The sequence below is a fragment of the Sceloporus undulatus genome, chromosome 4 (genome assembly GCF_019175285.1).
Source record: "Sceloporus undulatus isolate JIND9_A2432 ecotype Alabama chromosome 4, SceUnd_v1.1, whole genome shotgun sequence".
In the NCBI taxonomy this organism is placed as follows: domain Eukaryota; kingdom Metazoa; phylum Chordata; class Lepidosauria; order Squamata; family Phrynosomatidae; genus Sceloporus; species Sceloporus undulatus.
In genome coordinates, this window is record NC_056525.1 from 106129829 (window position 1) to 106148789 (window position 18961).

The 18961-nt window shown below is 41.4% G+C and overlaps 1 protein-coding gene across 15 annotated transcripts in view; it reads right to left on the reverse strand.

Moving 5' to 3' along the window:
* Positions 1–18751, reverse strand: part of EVI5 (ecotropic viral integration site 5) — a 76373-nt gene extending 57622 nt beyond the window's left edge. For 11 of the 15 annotated variants that reach the window (XR_006103402.1, XR_006103400.1, XR_006103401.1 and 8 more), the window contains exons 1-2: positions 18572–18751; positions 2996–3213 (exon numbers count right to left, since the gene is read on the reverse strand). Coding sequence is in view for 12 of the 15 variants with exons in the window: in XM_042462027.1 (XP_042317961.1) it covers positions 2996–3144 (149 nt within the window). In the remaining 3 variants the exon portion in view is untranslated. Of the gene's footprint in view, positions 1–211; positions 428–2995; positions 3214–17438; positions 17476–17568; positions 18495–18571 lie in introns of those variants that run through there. The other 4 variants (XM_042462025.1, XM_042462034.1, XM_042462024.1 and 1 more) reach the window with 4 other exon arrangements.
* Positions 18752–18961: the final 210 nt, after the last annotated feature.

The following is an 18961-nucleotide window of genomic DNA, read 5'->3' on the forward strand; positions in this document are numbered from 1 at the left end:
AGTTAATAAAGTAAAACTGCACTGTTCCACATACAAAGAAAACGTTTTCATTACAAGCTTCACGGTAAACAAGTCCAAACTCCAGAAAAGAAAGTGCAACAGAACTCTTAAAGCAAATACTTAATATTGAAGCTACATTCTTGTACAGCTGGGCTATACAGGAGCTTTACACTCTAAAATATTTCTTACAATTCTATGGTGTGAATCTTACCTTGGTAAATCCATTGTTCTTTAATTCAGACCCTTGACGTTTTTAATAACCATAAGCGGTTAAGGAGAAAACAAATGACTTCATTCCCATCAATCATTTACCTTCCACAAATGGATTCCTTATTTGTTAGGACTGAACCATTCCAACTTATCTTGGAGGGGAACACATCCCATCATTTGACCCAGTAGCACTACAAAAAGTAAAGATTTTGTATTTTTTTTTCCAGAGAAAGTTTCATTACTTCCCTTTTGAATGTTTCTGTTTCAGTCAAGACTTGCACACATGCTCAGATCAAAGTCCTCTCCGCCACCGAGAGGTGTAACTTGAATCTTTTAGAGCTCCAAAGAGTAGTTCAGCTTACAGACTTAGTAAATGGAACCAAGTAATTGCTCAATTTTCCAAGAGAGTAGGTTTTTAAGAGGACATAATAGGTAGTTCACCCAAATGTTCCAACACTGCTTTGGTCTAAAGGAATTTCAGTTTTAGAAGCACAGTTTAAGGTACATAAAAATTAGTACCACATCTGGGATATTACTTCTGTTTTCCAAAGAGTGTTATTACCCAAATACGAAAATAGGACAAGAGTGAAACTAACCAGCCCAAACCTGTTGTTTTTAGAAAATTAGTGTTGGTGGAAGAACAAAAGAAATGAACTAACTCCTGGAACATGTTTGGATAAAAAATGACATTTTAGCATGGAAGAGGAACACAACCTATAAAGAACTAAAGGAGAAAATAAATAAATAAAGTTAAGGTTTACATTACAGGTTGACTCTCCTTTATCCAAAATGTTTGGGACCAGAACTGTTTTGTATTTCAGAGTTTGTAATATTTGCATATACATTATGAGATACATTGGAGATGCGACCCAATTCTAAACAAGAAATTCATTTATGTTTTTTATACATCTCATACCACACAGTTCAAAGGTAAGTTTATATACAATCTTTTTTAATAATCTTGTGCATTAAATAAAGTTTGGGTACACTGAACAATCAGAAAGCAAAAGTGACGTTATCTCAGTCACCCATGTGGACAATATTGGATTTTGGACTATTTCGGGTTTCAGAATTCCAGATAAGAGAAACTCAACCTGTACCTTTCTGAATTAAGCATCCAAAGTTGCCAATGACAACAGGATACAGTTATAAAATTAAAAACTATAAAAAGATTGCATTTTTCAGGAGAGGGAATTCTCCAAATACATTGAGGCTGAAAAGGGGGAAAGGAGAGGATAAGCCAGTGGCAAAAGTGCCACCTGAAAAAAATATGTATAGTTCCATCCATAAAATAACTAACTTCTAAAGTAAGTACTGTAAGTAAGGGCAGGGACTCTGATTACGTAGAAAAGGTCCTTGAGTTTAGCAGATCTTATTCATAGAGCACACAATTCTACAGAAACAGGTTCAGAAGCAACATGACCTGTGAAAACAGCTTAGAAATACAGCAGCTATTGAAACTCACTAGCATACAATGAATAGGATAAAACAAGTTATTTGTCAGTTGAGTTATTAGCCCTGATCAGTATAACTGATCCTTCATAGAGGAGACAATGGGATTTGAACTGTTCTTCACAAAGGCTCCTTTATTCAGTCCCTTACTTAGTACTGCTTTTAAAAAAAAAAACAGTTGAAAGATTAGGCTTTGAAAATAGTTGGAGACACCTATTCCTTAGCACAGACAAGTGAACATACTGTAACATGTAGAGGGTAATAAAAACACATCATCTTTGCTCGACTCTTAAGGCAATGTACAGAAAGAGATAACCTAAATGGGTTCTAATCCACATGACTGTTCTAATAATAGTCAGAAGTGCTATGGTATTCTTGCTTCATTTAATCTAAATTAACTCTGAGCTGAAAGTTAAACAATCTGGACAATTAGAAACAAGCTAAGCTTTATGATGTGCCAAATGAACAGATGCTAACAAAAGAAACAAAGAGGGCCACTATTATTAATCTTTCTTGTCAATGTCAGTACAAAATCCAATGTAATACAACATTCTGAAAGAAAGCATTACTTGTGCCAAGCCAAAGACACTGGTCAGATCAATTGTATTGAAATAAATGTACAATAAAACAATCTTATTTTCAAGTTAATAAAAGGATCTATTTGACTCTAAGTGAACTGAGAAAGTGGTAAGCAGAAAAACTGCACTATACTCCTTCAGGTACAGTTATTACGTTCTCAGTGTCACAAGCTTTTGTTATGAGACATAACTGCAGCCTGCTTGATTCCAGAGGAGTATGACACTCAACCAGAATGACAGGAATGTACCTTGGACTCAAGACAATTTCTCGAAGGTTTTGAAATAAGATGGAAACATAGTGATTTAAAAGAAATGATATGTTCCACAGCGTTGAAAACAGCGATTTCTGCTTTTTCAAGAAAACACAAGAATGTTCTCCTGTTGCTGTTTAATCCGAGCCACCCGCCAGCACAATCCTACGTGTCACAGACTGTCAGGGCCCACGCACCTGGCAACAGATGGGTCTTACAGAATTGTTACACCCCAGGCAATTGGCCAACCTCCAATCTGAGCTTATCATCACCTAACACAAGTAATTATATGTGCCATGACCAATGGTCAAACAAATCAGCTGCAAAACACACATACCACTGGAGCTGGCTTTATGCTTCCAGAACACTGACAAATGCCAATGACTCTTTTTAAGCTTTGATAGAAACCGCACTTCAGGCTATACTAAAGTATGTTTTAGTTCCATGAACCATTTCTTTCCTTGCCCATTCATTCTTAAATGACAAAGATAACTTGCCACCTACCTATTTTGCTCTTCTAATTTGGCCAGTAGCTCTAAGTCATAGGGACTCAATTCTGCTGGAGACAACGGAGACAATGCTGGAGTGGAGAGTGTGGTAGAGGAGGATGTAGTGTGTAATGAGGCAGATGGACTTGCCACCTGGCTGGCCATTTGACTGACAGTGTTCTTCACCCATGAGAGAGTAGAACTCAGCTTCCCTGTAACCTTGTCTGTCGCCACCTGAGGTAGAAGAAAAAAGAGCATGCAAGGGTCGTTCAACATCACAAGTATTCATGTTGATATCTCTATTATACCAATAAGGTGTTATTTTCAGTTTTAGGAAAGGGATGCGGTGGCTTAGTGGTTAAGACACCAATTCTGATGATTGAAGATTGGCAGTTCGAGGCCCATGTCACTAGTTTCAGGTTCTGCCAACCTAGCAGCTCAAAAGCATGCAAATGCAAGTAGATGAATAGGTACCACTTTGGTGGGAAGGTAACAGTGTTTGGTGCAGTCATGCTGGCCACACGACCATTGGATTCGCCTTCGGACAACGCTTGCTCTTCAGCTTAGTAACAGAGATGAGCACCGCCCCCTACAGTTGGTTATAACTAGGCTTTCATGTCAAGGGACTACCTTCACCTTTAGAGTCTCTTCAATTTATGTTTTCCTCCTCTACTTTCTTTCTCTAATACCAGTGCAAATAAAAGTATATGACCACTTTGCATTCTCCACTTGGTCAAACTAACTGAAATTCTCTTAAATCTTCTGATTCTTCAATAAACATTGGACAAGCTATAACAACTACACCATTAAGAGAAAGAAAATAAAGAGTTTATAAATTCCGGAAAACTCATTTTAAATTAACTGCTAAGTCAAACTTTCAAATGATGTCTGCAAGATGTGGCATCACTATGGTCAGATTCACCTGGTGCGATAACTCATAGTATCACCCTCAAACTGACCTCCCCTCATACCACACCATACAGAATTCTTAATAATTTTTTTTCAATAATGTGACTCATAAATCATAATTCCTGCATATCACTTAATGTAATGGCAATCATTGTGACAAAAATAACTAGTAAAGTTAAAATTATACCTTTAAATCACAATATTATATGCACAACAAAGTATATTATTATACATTGTTTCATATAGTTACAGTGAAAATATGGTTAAAATATATTTTAAAATAAAAATTTAAAAGAATAATTTTAAATATTTTAATTAAAATTAAAAAAATTATTTTTTATAAAACATGGGCCTCTCTTTAATCTTCCCAATGACTCTTACCTCACTCACACCAGCATTTTAAAGGGATGAAGGTGACTACCACATACCATTTCTGCCAAAAGGCAGATATTTAGGGAGTAGTAGTGTCACCCCCACTTGGTGCGGCATATATCCACTGCATCCCCCATTGTGATACCCCTGTCTGCAAACATTACCAGCTTCACAGCCAGATTTTACTAGCCAGCCCATACCTACCTGTATCCATTAACCATTCATAGCATATTATCTAGATAGCAAACAAAAACCAGAGCAGTCCTACTATGTATTCAATTCTGTTTGGGCACTATGCTAGCATAAAGACAGTTGTACAAGTGATTATGCTTTCTCAGAGGTTGCATAAATCCAGGCCCACATACAGCCAATCTTTCCATAAGCACAACACAACCCTGTCTGACCTCTGACATGGCGGTTGGGAAGCTAATTGACCAGCATGCAATGAATGAGCTCAAAGCTGTGACACAATGGTAGGATGCAGTGAAATTACTCTAACATACATTTATACTGTGCTAAAAATGCATAGGCTTTTAGCCTTTACATTTACAAGTTTCCCCCATGCTCACTTGGGGCAATTTTCCTGCCAGATGTGAGTGAGTGCCTATTTACAATTAAGGAAAGAGATTGTATGGTAAGTTTTTAATAGTGTTCAAACACAGATCTTAACATGTGTCAAAATGGATTATACAATCAAAAGCACACTATTTACAGGGTAAGGACTAAAGGCTAAGGCAAAAATGGATGCAGGAGTTTTGCTTCACTTCAGGAGTTCTGCTCCTCTGGCTTTGTTCCTTTAAGCCTCTAGATTCATTGCTCACTTCAGGGTTTAATTACACATAACATTAAATTGTGTCTGTGTGGTGTTGTATGCCTTCGTTTCCGAGTTATGGTGACTCCAAAAAGGAGCTTAATACTGTCCTTTGTATTTTAAGGACTACATGAGTAAATAGAAATCTGTCTTCATTCTCCCTTTGCCAGCATGGCGCAGTGCTTTGAGCACTGAACTATAACTCTGAAGACCAGGGTCCAATTCCCAGCTCAGCCATGAAACCCACTTGGTAACCTTGGGCAAATCACATGCTCTCAGCCTCAAGGGAAGGCAATGCAAACCTCCTTTGAACAAATCTTGCCAAGAAACCCCCATGATAGGTTTGCCTTAGGATTGTCATAAGTCAGAAATGATTTGAAGGCACATAACAACAAGCAGTTGTTATCTCCTCCCTTATTCACATTATTTGGCCACCATAGCAGGGAAGATTGGGCCCTCAATGCTTCCTAGAGAGAGCTGGAGAGAGCTCAAGTAGAAACCTACATCTGTGCTCTGTGCCTCTTGCCTCTATAGATTCTACTTCAGAGACCAATAAATCAGACAGGTATTTTATATGCAAGAAGTTTCTTCCTGCTGGTGATCCTTCACAAGCCAACATATTTGTTCTCCTGGGCACAACAGAGGCAACCAAGTGTAAGGCAGAAATTGCCTTCTGTTCCCAAAAGAAAACTTTTGCTCTCAGAAGCCTTATTTCTACCAAAGTGAAATTCAACAATACCAGAAGTCTGTGTAATGGCTTCTCTAATTTGACTAAACCTGAAAGCAAGAGAAGTAAACAAGTCTACTTTTAAAGTCCCCAAACCAAAAGCAAAGGGATATGAAAAAAGAATAGCAAGAGAGAGACAGAGAGAGAGAGAATAAATGCAGTGCCAAGGGAGAGGGTGTAGTATTGCCCATGGTAATGGATACATGTAAACTTAGAAATAATGACTATAACTTAAAGAGAAATGCCATTCATCTCACCAGGTGACATACATGTCTGCTGTCCAGGGCACAATCACTACACAATGATAGTGCTATTATCCCATATTAACTGGCATACTTCCATCCTACGATATCTTGGAATTTGTAGTGAAGTACTAGAGTGCTCTTGCTGAGAATTCTAAGCACCCCTCACTACACTGCAAATCCTAGGATTCCATGGGATGGAGCCATGACAGTTAAAGTATAATAACAGTGCTATAATTGTGTAGTGTGAATTAGGCCCCAACTTCAGGACCCCTGCTTCAGCTACACTAGACTGGAGAGCCCTTCAAATAGAAAAGTATCCTCTGACAGCCCATCAGGCAGAGCACTGTCTCCTTTATAAAGTAGGGCAAATAGTAGGCATGGCAAGTCAAGGGGAAATGAGCCATCTTCAGCCCTGTTGATTCAAGCACTTTTCTCCACAGCCACAGAGATGTACTTCTGGCACCAGAGCCAACTGAAAGAAAAATACCTTCCATGAGAAAGCACAGGAAATAAATTGCTTTAGCTCCCTACACCAACACACCCCTTTTGTTGTAAAACACAGCCGCCCCCTCACCTCCTGCTTGAGATGGTGATCACAGCACAGAAGTCAATGAAGTTAGCAGCCCCATTATTTCACTCGAGATTTTACATGGTAAAATGGAATGCTTACAGATGAAGAAAGGCAAGTATAAGCCTGTCATCTAAGGCCTGCACAACTGTGTAAGATGGGACTCTGGTATGGAAAGCTTTGTTGCATGCATTCCAACTACCAGGAAATATTGGAATTAAATTAGTACCCTACTTTGTAAGGAGTGTGTGTTTTCCCCCCAACATGGTAGACTTATTTAAGTCAAGGTAATTTAAAACAATTTGAAATGGCAAATCAAAATGGGCTGTTTAAAAATAGAGCTTCCATTTTATATTTTTTCATGCCATTTCCCAAACAATGATATAAATGTGATTACTAAAGCATGCTAGCTTATAACTAGAGTAATACAGTGGGCCTCTGGTATCCACTGCAGTTTGGTATCAGGACCCTCTGTGGATACCAAAATCCATAGGTGCTCGAGTCCCATTAAATACAATAGCAGAGTAAAATGATATCCCTTATACAAAAAATAGTAAAAGTTTGCTTTTTTGAAATGTATATCTTTTCGGAATATTTTCAAGCCGTTGATTGTTGAATCTGTGGATAAAGAATCCATGATATGTTTACTGTTTCCTTCATGCAGTTGGTGACACTGTTTAATAATTTAGGTAACTTTCTGTAGTAAGTAACATGTTACATAATATACAGCTTAAGGGCCATGCCCAAGATTCAGACATAACTATGATGATGGGACTCTGTCTGACAATGCCACATCCCCAAAACCAACCTTTGCAGCATGGCAGTGGCACAACCGAAGTGCTTCTGAGGTGCTGCAGATTGGGGTTCTGGGAAATGACATCTGCAGCACTCTCTTGGTCACAGAGTGCATTGAGAGTAGGTACCTAGAGAGATGCCTTGTGGTCCTGTTGCAACTGCTTGTCTCACAGCATCCCACCAATGGGAGAAACCTACAGACAGCATTTCTTAATGCCTCAATATGCAGCATCTCAGCAAATCTTTTAGTTGGGACAAAACAGGCTGAAAAGGTAGGCTTTTTGGAGTCACATTTGATCACTAGCAACCCCATAAACATGAATCCTCAGCAGTTACAAGACTGTTAAATCCACCTTATGACTGTAAAACTACTGAACAGGCTGAAAGAACCCAGTCTGTTCTTTTGCCAAGTACTTATCAACAAAATACAGAGCTTTCTACAGCATAAGAAAAAGGACTTTTTTAGTAGCCCTCCCACCAATGGAATCCCCTTTCAAATGATCCATGCATGGCACCTGCAATGCGGGTAGACCTTTGAAGAAGCCTTTCATCAAACATCTCTGTTCTAGGCTGCTTTTCCCCCTGAAAGCACTGCTAGCACTGATCTTATCAATTGTTCTGGCAATTTGTTTACACAATAACACACATGTCCCTTCAGAATATTTTGATTATTTCTGAAAAACAGACAAATTTTAATGGATGCCCTCCAAAAAGTCTGAATTAGAAAACACATTGCTGTTTTGTGCCTTCAAGTCATTTCTGATTTATGGAGCCCAGCATGGCATAGTGGTTTGAGTGTTGGCCCACAACTCTGGTGATCAGAGTTCAATCCCCATTTTAGCCATGAAACCCCTTCAGTGACCTTGGGCAAGTCACATGCTCTCAGCCTCAGGGGAAGGCAGTGGCAAACCTCCTCTGAACAGATCTTGCCAAGCAAACCCTATGATAGGTTCACCTTAGGGTTGGAAACAACAACAGCAGCAGCAGCAGATTTATCACAGGGTTTTCTTCAAAAGAGGAGGCTTGCTTTTTCCTTTCTCTGAGGCTGAGATAGTGTGACATGCCTGAGGTCACCTAGGTTGCATCTACACCACAGAATTAATGCAGTTTAACATCAGTTTAATAGGCATGGCTCAATGTTATGGAATTCTGGATGTTTAGTTTTGTGAGATATTCTGTCAGAGAGCTCTGTTGCCACAACAAACTGTCAATCCCAGGATTCCACAGGATGGAGCACAGCAGTTAAAGTGGTGTCAAACTGCATTAATTCTGCAGTGTGGCAGCAGCCCTAGTGGGTTTCCCTGACTAGAGTAGGGATCCGAACCCTGGTCTGCAGAGTTGTACTCTTAACGTTCAAGCCATGCTGGCTTTGAAAACAAATATATTCTGGAAAAAAATATGCATGCACTTTTCTGGGTATTATATATTTCTTGCTTTCCCTGAGATGTAAAAGGAAACAACGGGACTTCAAATTCTTGTACTTTTGCTTACTATTAAATCTGACATATGATAGATCTTCTCATGACTTAATGAGGTTAATGGAATCCACACATTAAAATTCACTGCTTTTATACCAAAATTTAGAGTGAATGTATTTGATCCAAGCTGAGACAGCTGAACTGAGAAGATATAAAGGAGACGAAGCAAGTCTTACGGGGAAAAGCAACATATGGATTTCCCAGCAGGTGAAGCAGTAAAGTCAGATACTGTAATGGTAAAAAGTATTTCAAGGAGTTCTAAGAAGAGTTTTTCTGCAGATTCTTCTCAAAGCACCTAGAAAACTTTTACGTATTTGCTACTAAGCTATGATTAAGAATAAGACTGCCACAAACAGAGATGAAAGAAGCACCTTGATAACTGACAGTAAAGTCCACTCTTCACTCCTTGATGCAGTCTGAAATGCCATCATGAACACAGCTAATGGAGCAGCCACCTAAACCAAGGCTAGCCTTAAAAATGATCTCCCCTTCCTTTCAGGCTTCATGGCCTTCAGGTGGTACTCCACAGAATCTGACCTAACACTACAACTTCACTTTATACTAATCCTTCCCTATTTCTGAGGTTTGGCAGTGGCAAATCCTTTCAGTTCTAGGCACAAACGCATTAATCAAATCGTAACAAAATAAATCAGTCTGAAAATCCGCGGGACAAAACTTGCTTTTTTCAGCAACAGGTATCAGTAACCTACAATGACTTCATGTCCTCATGTGCTATAAAATGCAATAACAGTTACATCCCTGCAGTAAAATTCTTATCCAGTTTATTTTATAATAGTAAAAGGTGTGCATTTTTGGTGTAAGATTTTGCTGAGAGCTATGATGGTATAGCGGTTTCAGTCTAGGACAAGACCAGGGCTGAAATTGGAGGAAGGCAATGGCAAGCTTCCTCTGAATAAATCTTGCCAGGAAAAACCTCCCATAATAGAGGTTTTCGCATTAAGACTATGAAAGGGAAAAATACAAAAAAAATATGAAACAGATCATTTTACTGCATTACAAGATGCACAGGCAATTTTAATATACAGTAGCAACCAGTTTTCCATTTAAGAAGAACAAGGATTACAGATGTAATTTAAAGAAACAAGCCAAAAGTGTTCAGAGAGAGGCAGCATGGTGTAGTGGTTTGAGCTCTGGACTATGACCCTGGAGACCAGAGTTTGATTCCTTGCTCAGCCATAGAAACCCACTGAGTGACCTTGGGGAAGTCACATATTCTCACCCCCAGAAAACCCCATGATAAGGTCACCTTAAGGTCACCATAAGGCAGAAACAAAAATATTCAACATACATACATACAACTTACAACAAAAGCGGTCAGAGTGTCTTAGTAGAAAATTACAGGAGTCCTGAATACCCTAAATATTCTGGATGACTTGTTAAAAACATGAAGATTCCAGTTATTCCTTCCCCTATTCAGCTGGTCAACACAAGCTGTGGTGGCGTGGTGGTTAAATGCCTGTACTGCAACCACTCACTCACAAACCACAAGGTTGTGAGTTCAATTCCAGCCAAGGGCTCAGGGTCGACTCAGCCTTGCATCCTTCCAAGGTCACTAAAATAAGTACCCAGCTTATTGGGGGCAATTAGCATTAACATCCCATCCCATTCTCATCCCATATCTTTGTGTTACAAGTAGCTCCAAATCCCCTATTTATGATGTGCACGAGAAAAGTGGGCACAAGCCATACTTTCAATGGTACCAAATGCTGGGGGAGTGATATGTCTGTTGTGAGTGTGACTAATCTTGCTCTTCCTATTCTTGGCTCTCCAAGCCAAGGTGAGTTGCATTGGCATTATTCGTTATTTCATGATGTTTGCTGGCATGGCATCACAAAATTTTCCTGTAAGGTTAACAATCTAATGGGAGCCCAGAACTCTCATGAGAAACATCCTCTTTGGAGACTTGAGGCAGGCCTTATATAGTATAGGCCTCCATCACTTGTCCTGGACAGGTTTGAGTTGGTAATGGACTGACCTTGCATTACTGTTTTGAAAACAGATAACCTATGTCAATGTGTGATGGTGTGCAAGAGAACAAGAAAGAAGATATCAGCAGTACTACTGATGTCCGTTTTCAACTGCAAAGGCTCTGGACTTATCAAAAGATGTTGGAGTAGAAAGCAAAGAAAGGGAAAGCTCCTTTGCAGAAATGGGCATGACTTTTTCACTGCAAAATATTTTCTTTCCAATTCTGTCTAATTCTATATATACATATGAGCTGAGATTTTGCATGACATTTGTAGAATGCAGTGCTCCAAACATGCATCTCTACACCTATCTTGCTCTGTCAAACTGGGATGGGGACAACTCAAATGACCAAGAAACTGGCCATCTCATGTGCAGGGAGAAGAAAAACAGGTCCATTTGAAAGAGCAACCTTTTTTGTCTTCTTCTGAGAGGCTTGACAGACCGGCAGTTTATGCCAGCCTACGTGCGCGGTAGGGCTGCAGTAGGAGTGAGCATTCACATGCTCCAAGCCCAACCTCCGCTGTCCAGCCACCATCATGGCACACACCTGTCCATACGTCGTGCACCATGATGAAGCACGGGCGGCACAGCACCCAAACAGCACTGGATGGAAGGGTGTGCTGGTGCGCCTATGACATCCTTTCTGGGGCACAAGAATAAGCCAGCTAACAGTGACTTCTTTTTGCGTCCTGGGGAGGCCAGATCGCTGTTACGGCATGCAGTTGCCACGGCAACGATCTAAGACAAAAAGGGGCGGCTGCAGGCCATCCGTCTGTAGAGGCCCTCAGTTGTAGCAAAGATAGACCACTTCTTGCTCACCTGAGTCACCACTCTTCCTCCCAGCTAGTAAACTACTACGGGGCCTAACAGTTGCCTTAGGATCTGGGATGGACAACCTACAAGGGACAACTGAATATATCCTTATGCCACCAAGAAGTCACTGCATGTGTCACCAGTAGGATGCCATCCCTGTAGTTCTGGCATTAGAGGCTTCAGTATGCTTAGTTTTTGGTGACGTGCAGCTGTTTTAATTCAGGGGTGATAATGTGCTTCTGGTTTTGTTAAACAACAATCTCGAGCATTCCTCACCACTGGCTAGGGTGGCTGAAAGGAATGGTGGCTGGTTGCCTTGGGAAAGATCCTTGCTGTGATAGCCAACAGTGTTATAGACAACAGTGAATTGCATGATAATGAGAGTTCTGTATGCTCATTGCTGACATGCTCCCCACTCTGAATTTACACCTGCATGGGACTCACAAGGCCAGATCAAGTCAGTCTGAAAACACTAGTGATACAGCAGCTGCTGACCTGGATCAAAAATAAACTGAAGCAGGTTCAGGAGAGGCCAGACCATACTGTCATGTAGATTCTGCCTTTATGTACTACATCTTCTCTCCAGTAATGTTTTGGTCACTGTTTGTGTGTGCAATGCAATCCACGAGTAAAATGTAAACTACACATTTAAGGCACAGAAATTGGGTCAAAGGGAATACAACACTACAAGGAGTTTCTCTAGCATGGATCAAAACCCCAGCCATTATTCATGAGAAATCAGAAAACAGTGACAAAATACAAGTAAACCTTTACCTAAATTTAACAACTACATTAGTTTGCAGCAATAAGGAAACAAATACTGAGCTATTGTAAAGAGAGAATACATTTTATGATGGGAAATCCATGACCAACTTCCCTGTGCCTGCATTTGTATGCATTTAGCTGAGGACACCTGTATGCAGTAGAAGGAAGTGCTTCTTTGAAAACCAAAACAACATGGAAGGATGTGTGTGTAACCTTTCATTCAGGTATCATTTTCTCAATCCTCCTCTCCCCCAGCTACTGTCTATTGCACAAAAAAAAGGTGAGGGGGATGATACTTACACACATGCACCCATTTGACAACAACTTGGGTACAACAGATAAGAATAAGAAAATGGTGTAAGCATGGTACAGTTGTTTGAGCGTTTGACTAGGATTCTGGGAGACCAGGGATGGAATCCACTGGGAAACTCACACTCGCCTTCCTCTAAGGCACTGGCAAACTTCTCCTGAATAAATTGTGACAGGGAAACTCTAGGATAGAGTCACCATGAGATGGAGTTGACTTGCAAGCATGTAACAAGTAAAGCTAAGGGGTAAAATATCTTCAGTTGAGTTATCAGCCCCCTAACTAACTATATTTAGTTAAAAAAGAAAAGAAAAGAGAAGGGGAGGGGTCAAATCAGCTATAAACCTCATGGCAATGTAATGTACAATTTGTCCTTTACTGTGTCTACTAGCCTCTGTGGAGTGAATTACAGTATCTTAGATAACACTCTTAACACAGTGAACAAACCTCATTCAACTACAGCAAGAATTGTTTTTCCTCTCAAGGTCAGGCCTGCCACACTATCATCTTTTCACAACAGACCTGCACAAAGTAAGATTACATTCTCCGCCTATTCCACTTGCTTGTTCATGGGAGAATTCCACATTCCTCTTGTTTGCAACTCTTTCCCACACATACAACTAGCCCCCCAACGTATCTATTGGGAGTGGGAACAAGGTGGGTGAATACACATGCCCCCCCTCCGCGGAGATTCGGAAGTACGTTGTGGAGTTGCCACTGGTTTTCACATATGTTGCACAGCACATTAACATCTGAGAATCCTTTTGTTGTACAAATCACAGGGAGAAGGAAAACTGTGTGTGCTTCGTGAGAAGCAGAAGAAATGGGAGAAAGAGATTTTAAAAGATGACAAGCAGTCCAGAAATAAAGACTGGAGAAATAAAAATGGGGACAGAGTGGGATATAGAAATAGGAATTAAAATAAGAGAGTCTGCAATATAAGGAGAAGAAAGAAGGAAGAGAAAATGGCTCAAATACAGTGGGCCCTTGGTATCCGCTGGGGTTTGGTACTAGGAACCCCCGGGGATAACAAAATCTGTGGATGCAATGGGACAGCAAATTGGTTTTCTTTATACAAAATGGCTAAGTCAATTTTTGCTTTTTGGAATTGATTTTTTTTTTTAATATTTTGAAGCCGTGGATGCTTGAACCCATGGATAAAGAATCTGTGGATAGGGAAGGCTGACTGTAGAACATACCTGGAAGTGGACAGAGAAACGTGGACTCCTTCCACAAGCAAACTAATCTTCCTGGAAAGCTGTCCTTGGATAACTTAGGAGTGAGTGTCAAATCTAAGAACAGCTGACAGAAGCCTTTTTTGTTTTTAAAAAAGACAAAACACTTTTACAGGAAGTCAGCATTTTCTCTATTCCCCAGTAAGATGACACTACACTGTACTCTTATGCAAGCTCAACATTTTAGTTTAGAAGAAAACAGTCTGTATTAGAAATCATATCACATGCCCAAATTTCATACCAGACAGAAAACAATAGTACAGAAGCCTATTAAAAACAGACAGGATTAAGGTTAAAACTATTTAATTTGGTATCATAAATCAATGTTTCCTGTACCTGTACAAAGAAATCCTTCTGAACACAAAATTTAAAATGACATAACAATTTATGAACGATGACAGTATTTTAATCTTCATCCAGGCAGTGGGGTATTTTATTTCTCCAGAGAAGTGTTTTCTCAATAGATTCACATGGAACTAGATCAAGATAAAACTAAGTAGAACCACTCCAAAGTTTATGATATCAATTGAAGACTTGTAAACAATGGCCAGAATACTGTTGGTTAGTCCCAACTAGAAGTAGGCCCTTTAGTCAACATATAAGTAAATTCAAATGATTCAATGGTTCTCCTCTAGTGGGGACTAACAATAAGATTTAAGTCAATACCATCAAGGTTTCTGACAAAAATGGTTCCAACCAATCTACCACAGCTAAGGCCTGTTACAGACTGCCAAAATAAAGCTGCTTCGTGTCTCTTTGGAGGTATGCTATTTAAATGATGCATGGGTCCTAACAGTCCGGAGGTCACGCCAAAGCCACACTCCATTCCTAAGCACTGGAGTGCAGCTTTGGTGCAGCTTCCGGATTCTTAGGATGCATGCATCATTTAAACAGCATACCTTCAAAGAGACCCGAAACAGCTTTATTTTGGCAGTCTGTAACAGGCCTAAGTTGGTTATTTTCTTGCAAAGAAACCACAGGTTGAATATCGCTTATCTGGAATTTCAAAATCTGAAATATTCCAAAAATCAAAGCGTTTCTCATGGATGACTGAGCTAGTGACACTTTTGTTTTCTGGTAGTTCATGCACACAAACTTTGTTTCATGCACCAAATTATTAAAACACTGTATAAAATTACCTTCAAGCTATGTGCATAAAGTGTTTATGAAACATAAATTAATTTTGTGTTTAGACTTGGGTCGCATTGCCAAGATATCTCACTATGTACATATATGCAAATACAAGTATTCCAAAATAATTTTAAAAAAATTGAAATCCAAAATCCAAAACCTTTAGTCCAAAGCATTTCAAATAAGGGAAACTTAACCTGTAATTGTTATTTATTTACAAACAGTTAAAACCAATTCTTTCCTCATGATGATATCATTCATGCACATCAACATGGAATCTTCTTATGGGGAGGAGAGGTAGCATTCTTTTAATCCTGCTATTATTTATAGGATAGCATAGCTTTTCTGATGGCTGTAGCCACAGTGGCTGTGGAAAACCTGGGCTGCATCCACAACAGAAAACCACATTTATTATCATTTGGGACTTCCTGGAAGGCATTTTAAACTCACAGAGGCTGCATCCACACTGCATAAATTATCCACTTTAACAGCCATGGCTCAATGCCATGAGATTCTGGGAACTGTACTTTGTTGTGGCATCTGAGCACTCTGACAAAGAAACCTAAATAAGTGTCTCACAAAACTACACTTCCCAGAATTCCAGAGCATTGAGCCATGTCAGTTAATGTGATGTCAAACTAGATTATTTCAACAGTGCGGATGCAGCAAGTCAAGGTCTAGTTCTTGAGCAGGGAAAATATACCAGCCTCAAAACAATGTAGGTAAACCAAGCAAAGTCAAAGAAACCCACAGTGACTCAGACTTTTTAAACTCCTTGTCTGCACCTCTTCACTTCTGGATTTTTTTTTCTTCTTCTCTTCTTCCCAATCATCTGTTATGCAGAAGACAATGCAAAATGCCTTCCTTTGCAAGGATTCATGCAGGCTGTGCTGTTACTACATGAAAATAAATCTGTGGAATAGTGTGCCAGTGTGGCATAGTGGTTTGAGTGTTGGATTATAACTCTGGGGGCCAGAATTTGATTTCCAACTTGGCCATGAAACCCATTGGATGACCTTGGGCAAGTCACACTCTTTCATCCTCAAGGGAAGGCAAGGGCAAACCTTTTCTGAACAAATTTTGCAAAGAAAACCCCTTAATAGGTTGGCCTTAGGGTTGCCACAAACTGGAAACAACTTGAAGGCACACAACAATAAAGTGAACAACAACAACTTGAAGGCACAAAGCAACAACACAGCAAAAAATGTAGAAGGAAACACATTTCCTCTCTAAATCTGGCTGAGCGTGGAGCAGTAGGGTGGATCCACTGACGAAACAATCATCCCCACAAACCCAGTGAGAATTGAAGAGGACCACCTGCTTCAAGAGGTGGGGCCACTGCTCCATCTGCCACAAGCTTTACTCATACATACACATAGTTCTGGGTTCAATAGCTAGAGCCTCAACACCTAAACTCCAACATGGGCCTGGCCTGTTGCTGTGTGTCTCCAAGTCATTTCCGACTTACAGCGACCCTAAGGCAGAGGTTGTCTCGCCAAGATTTGTTCAGAGGAGGTTTGCCATTTCCTTGCCCTTAGACTGAGAGCATGTGACTCATCCAAGGCCACCCAGTGATCATAGGTGTTTATCACACTATACTCTTATAGTGCTACTATTCCACTTTAACTGCTCTAGCTGCCTCCTGTTGCATGCTGGGATTGGCAGTTTTAAGGAGCTGAACTTTTCTGCCTGAGAATTCTAAATACCCCTCCTTAAAACTGCCAATCCCAGAATGCAACAGGAGGCAGCTAGAGCAGTTAAAGTGGAATAGTAGCACTATAAGAGTATTGTATAGTGTGATAAACACCTTAGACTTCCACTGTTTCAAGGAATGCCTTCTGTGCGTGTGCAGCTATGCAGCATCCAGACACTCTGCACACACTCAGAGACACGCATTCTTCCAAGCTACACAAAGTTATGGGCTGAGCTCAGTTCCAGGAACTGAACTGAAACAGAAAAAAGTTTAAAACTTGACAGGAAGGTCTGTTCGGGGACCTTCTTTTTCAGAGTCCCAGGGCTTTTTTTGCTGCATAGTTTGCTATCAAAACCAAGAAAGATGGTACCCTAAAGGTAAAGGTAGCCCCATGATGTGAATGTCTAGTTGTAACCGACTGTAGTGGGTGATGCTCATCTCCGTTACTAAGCCAGCATTGTCCAAAAATAAATCTGTGGTCATGTGGCCAGCATGACTGCACCAAATGCTGTTACCTTCCCACCGAAGTGGTACCTGGTACCTATTTACCTACTGTACTTGTATTTGTGTGCTTTCAAACTGCTAAGTTAGCAGAAGCTGGGACTAATGACAGAAGCTCACCCCATCATGTGGCACCCAGGCCTCGAACTGCTGACCTTCCGATCATCAGAACTGGCTTCTGGCGTCTCAACCACTAAGCCACCGCAATCCTAGAAGAGAGGAAAACCCACAACAGCAACAATGCACCTACTGAGAAGGCATTCCCCGACACGCCACAGAGGAAATCCGGTGCATCAGAAGCAGGAGCAGCAGGCAGGAAGGCAAGGGCTACCCCAGGAAAGCTCTCCCTTGCTTGGCAAGCCTGAGCCCATCTTAGAGGACCATCCTTTTAAAGTCAAGAAATTTGGAGGGGGAGGAAGGGAAGGAAGAGGAGGAGGAACAGAAGAAGAGGAGGAGGAGGAGAAAAAGAAGGAAGAGGAGGAGAAGAAGTAGAGGAGAAGGAGGAGGAAAGAGTGGATGTAAGAAAGACCCCATTTTTTCAGGCCACAAAAGGCCTTTAGAGGCTGCAAAATCAGAGAGGAGAGACATCCCTCCTCTTTTCACCCCAGGATCTAATGCATCCCTGGCTCTGTGTGTGTTGTGTATGAGATCCCACTGGGTCCTCCTTGGCCCCACCTCGGTTGCTAGCTAGGCAAACTGGGTGCCATCATTCCCTCCATCCCTCACAAAGGGGGGCCCCAAGTATCCTCCATCTTCCCTGCAAGGCGTCCTCCTTTTCCAGGACCTACATTCTATCCCCCCAGCTTCTTCCCAGGAAGGAATTCCATCATGTCCTCTATGTGGAGCAGGACTAAGAGAAGCATGGGCTGACATTTGTTTCCAGGCGTGTTTTGGAGCTTCTCATGTTGGGAGTGTCCTCCATTTTTCCTTTCCTCCTGAGCAGGATCCTTTCTAGGGAGGGTTTGGAGCATTTGGTCCATATCTGGCTCCATGTTGTTGGCAAGGTCCTGGTCCCTCTCTTCTTCCTCTGGAGCAGTGGCCATCCCTGGGCAAAGGAGGCCAGGGAGGTCAAGGCACCAGAGAGAAAGAAAGAAAGTCCTCCACCTTCCTTGGGGTTTGAGGAGGCCACCTGGCCTCGGGGCAGTTAAAGCGGTGCCAAAGCGGGTTATTTCTCCAGTGTGGATGCAGCCCAAGTCTCTCCTGCACAGGGCCCCCCTCTTCCCCCTCCAGGCAGCCCTCCTTGCTTTGCTCACCTTGGAAGCCTTGACCAAGGTGGGGAAGGGGGAACATCAGTTGCCCTTGCAGTCCAGGCTCAACCTCTGGAGGAGCTGGTGCTGCTGGTGGTGCTTCTGTCCTTCCTTTCCTCCTTCCCTTCCCTTGCTTCCTTCTCTGCTGCAGGAGTCCAGCTCCAGCCTCCAGTCCCTCTGGAAAGAGCCCCAACCCTTGCGCAGGCGCACAGACACAACAACACAAATAGCCCCCCCTCCTCCCCTCCCTTTTTTCCCAGGGCTGCTGCAGAGGAAGAAGCTCCACTTGCACCTCCTCACACCACTTTTGTTGGAGTTGTTGTGGTGGTGCCCAGGGTGACCACTGCAAAGGGGAGGAGGACCAGGCACTGCAACCTTGCAAGCAACCCCCCCTCC